The 3,814-nt window shown below is 50.5% G+C and overlaps 1 protein-coding gene across 1 annotated transcript; it reads left to right on the top strand.

Annotated features, from left to right (window-relative positions):
• Positions 1 to 1,579: 1,579 nt before the first annotated feature.
• Positions 1,580 to 2,973, top strand: LOC123822733 (gap junction alpha-3 protein-like). The gene is given in 3 exon segments (XM_045844841.1): positions 1,580 to 2,426; positions 2,429 to 2,595; positions 2,597 to 2,973. Coding segments are annotated over 3 exon segments (1,290 nt in total). The 3' UTR covers positions 2,873 to 2,973.
• The last annotated feature ends 841 nt before the right edge of the window (positions 2,974 to 3,814 follow it).

Genomic DNA, 3,814 nt, shown 5'->3' with positions numbered 1-3,814 from the left:
CTCATGGGTCATGTACACTCGCCATGCCATTGGTCCTGTGCCCAAGAGGCATACATCCAGCAGAGTGGAGGGCAAGGCTAGGGCCAAGGGCCGAGTTAGGGGCCTTATGACAGTCTGGGTTGACAGCGTCCCCACAAGCCCAGAGGGATGGCTGTGGGGTCTGTGAAGCAGTCAGAACCTATAGCTTGGAGAAGACACAGGGTGTAACCTAGAACAGTTCCCTGACATCTGACACTTTCACAGGAGAGTGGGTGGTTTCATGTTCAATAATTAAGTTTCTCAGTGAAAACTTGTTACCGTCTAAGATCACGGACAGCAGAGCAGATGGCAGTGACAATATGGGGCAAGGGGGCTGGTTAGTTAGATACATGAAGGCTAAGATTTCTCTGCAGAGCTCCAATGAGCAAAACAAAGAGTTGGAAGTTTATTCTAAAAGAGGGTTAACATAGCCTATTTTTTTTTAGATCAGAGGGAGTAAGGTTGGTTTGTTTATTTGCATTTAAACCAATTACTAAAAAGTCATATTGTTAAGTATTTTAAGGTTCAACATGATAGAGTTTTGTTTATCCCCCTGGAGAATGATATGTGCACTCACAGCTTAGCCCACTTTCCTTACTGCACAGACTGCCTGTGAGAAGAGCAGTGCTTTCCTTCCTTCCAGCTGGAGCATCTGGCCTGTTTGAGCAGAGACGACATGGAGGACTCCGTGTAGTCTTGGTCCCGTGTATTCGAGGAGCACTGTCACCTTCACAAAGAGGGCCCAGGGGTCTCACTTCCCTCCATCTGAGTCTAGTTCACTGTATATGCCCACAACCTGCACCTTGCTGATACAGCCATGGGTGGTGAGGACACATGTGAACTGAGTGAACCATTTATGCAACATTTGCAAAGAGAAAAAGTCAAAAGGAAAATTCAGAAGTGAAGGAAGTAGCCGATTAACAAGGCAGTAGTTATGAAGGTGGAATAGGCATGGTGCAACGTGGGAAAAAGCTGCTCTAACCTCACATGAGGAAGATGGGCAAGATTAGGAATGGCGCACAGCACGGGAAGCCACAGAGTTCCTGTAGAGACCAAGCCTGGAAGAGCCCAGGGAGGAGTGAGGAGGCTGTGAGAGGTCCTTGTCCCTGAGGCAAGTCACTTGTCTTTCTATCTTGTTTTCTCATCTCTGAACTGAGTTAAGCAATCTGTGTTTGTTTCATTTAATCCAAGCTTTTGCAGGTTAACATAGCTCAGCATGATATCAGTGCTGTAGACCTTGGTTTAACCTATGTGGCAGAATACACACAAACATGTAGAGAAAGTACACACATGTAGACACATGCACACAGTTGTACCCAGTACACACATGTACTCAAGTATACTCACACACATTCACATGCACACACATTTTCATGTACACATGTGTGTGAAAGCTCTGCAGCACAGCCCACATTGGAAAGTGGGAGGACAGCACCCAATGACACGATATCTAACCCCTATGCACAACATCACCTGCCCCTTAGAGCTGTTGGACTACAGCTCACCTGTCCTGCCTGCATATTAACAAGGGTATTTTCTTACAGGCTGACAGTGTGGAGCAATGGGTGACTGGAGTCTTCTGGGGAGACTATTAGATGCTGCACAGGAGCGCTCCACAGTGATTGGGAAGGTCTGGCTGTCAGTCCTGTTCATTTTCCGGATCCTGTTGCTGGGAGCTGGGGTGGAGTCAGTGTGGGGAGATGAGCAGTCAGGCTTCACCTGCAACACCAAGCAGCCAGGCTGTGAGAACGTCTGCTATGACCAGGCCTTCCCCATCTCCCACACCCGCTTCTGGGTGCTGCAGATCATCTTTGTGTCCACGCCCACCCTCATCTACCTGGGGCACGTGCTGCACATTGTGCGCATGGAACAGAAGAAGAGAGGGCACGAGGAAGAGCAAGTGAAGGGAGACAACGACCAAGTCCAGAGGAACAGGCACCCAGTGCAGGATGACCAGGGAAATGTCCGCATCGCTGGGGCCCTGCTTTGGACCTACGTCTTCAACATCATCTTTAAGATGCTATTTGAAGTGGGCTTCATTGCTGGACAGTACTTTCTGTATGGCTTTCAGCTGAAGCCACTCTACCGCTGTGACAGGTGGCCCTGCCCCAACACGGTGGACTGCTTCATCTCCAGGCCCACAGAGAAGACCATCTTCATCATCTTCATGCTGGTTGTGGCCTGCCTGTCCCTCTTACTCAACATGCTGGAGATATACCACCTGGGCTGGAAGAAGCTTAAACAGAACGTGAAAAACCATTATGGCCCTGACACTCCTGACTCAACAGTTGGAGATGTGATCCCGCTGCCCTCCTGCTAGGCCACAGCCACTGGTACTGTGGGGTGCCCTCCTTACTATACTCACTCTGCCTTTTCCCTGGGACAGGAAGTGGCCACAGCCTGTCCTGGCTCCCCCCACCAGCAACTGACCTCAATGTGACAGCCCCACCCCTGACACGGGGGAAGAGCCTCCCTGACAAATTGTACAACAGTAACCATCACCTGCTAATGACAGAGCAGAACTGGGCCAACCAGGAGACCAAGCAGAAGACATCTGTTAGGAAGGTCCCCCCTGCCCATGTCCACATCTTCCTCCTTTACCCCTCCAGGCAGCCCCCAGCCACTCCCACAGGAGGACAGAGTAGGCAGCAAGGAGTCTGTCCAGCTGGAGAATGGGGACGGCAGCAGCTTGGGAGAGAGCAGACTGGAAGTGATTCCCGATGAGGGGCAGCAGGCAGTGACCACTGCTGTGGAGATGCACCTGCCCCATTTGCCCCCCACAGACCCCAGACAGTCAAGCGGGGCCAGTGAGTCCAGTGGCAGTCGGGCCAGACCCAATGACTTGGCCATCTAGTCAGCTCTATAATGACCTCTTTTCTAGCCACCAAAACCAAAGTGCACTTCAAATGAGCAGGTAGAAAGCCTAGAGGGACAGAGGGCACTGGAGCAGGGGAGGGGGAAGGTCATCAGAGAGGTCTGGTTTCTGTGTCAGTGCTTGCTGTCCTCCATGCTGGTGGGGTGGGGAGAACACTGATGCTTTCTATGGGGGGGGGGTGGGGGGAAAGTAGGGTGCAGGGGCTGATGGCCTTTGAAGGTATTCACTGCAACCCACAGCCCAGAATCCAGCCACTTTCTCAGGTGTTTCTGTCTCTCGGGCAACTCTTCTGCGGTGATAAAGAGGCAGGTGTCTGCAGTCACTTCATTTTGGGGTCATTAGGTTTTCTGTCCTGAGCTCTCCAGAGCCTCTGGGCAGCCCAGAAGGCCACAGCTGCACTTAGCGCTATCTTCTATTCAACACTTGTAACGTAGAGTCAAAGTTAATTTGGGATATTTGCCAGACTGCACTAACAGGAGACTTAGAGCAAGCCTGTGTAGTGTCACTGGAGATTCTGAAACTTCACATGAAGCCCAGGATGTGCAAGTGCAGGCTGCATGACAAGTGACAATGATGAGCCACTCCCCAGAGGCAGAGATTCGTGGGTGAGGGCACAGAGGCAGCTGGGAAGAAAGCAGGTGGAAATGCAGCCACACTTCACATCACTTTTAACAGCTGAGGAAACCGAAATAAAAGCGTGGCAGGCCCACTTTTGTGTTTGTTTTTCAATTACATGTTTCTGCTTTGAATTGTACAGATAGGCCTATGTCCCCACTCTCTCCCTTTCAGGAAAAAAACGAGAGAAATTTAGGACTGTTACATGGATGCTGACTGAGGGAGTGCTCACGTTTCCCATTTGCTACTAGTAAAGATTTGAATTTCTTTTACCTGAAATGCTTTGAGTGCATGAGTCAGCTTATT

Source organism: Phyllostomus hastatus, unplaced genomic scaffold (genome assembly GCF_019186645.2).
Source record: "Phyllostomus hastatus isolate PE091 unplaced genomic scaffold, TTU_PhHast_1.1 phas_contig_41, whole genome shotgun sequence".
Classification (NCBI taxonomy): Eukaryota; Metazoa; Chordata; class Mammalia; order Chiroptera; family Phyllostomidae; genus Phyllostomus; species Phyllostomus hastatus.
The sequence above is the reverse complement of the archived record's forward strand: the minus strand, read 5'-3'. Positions and strand labels throughout refer to the sequence as shown.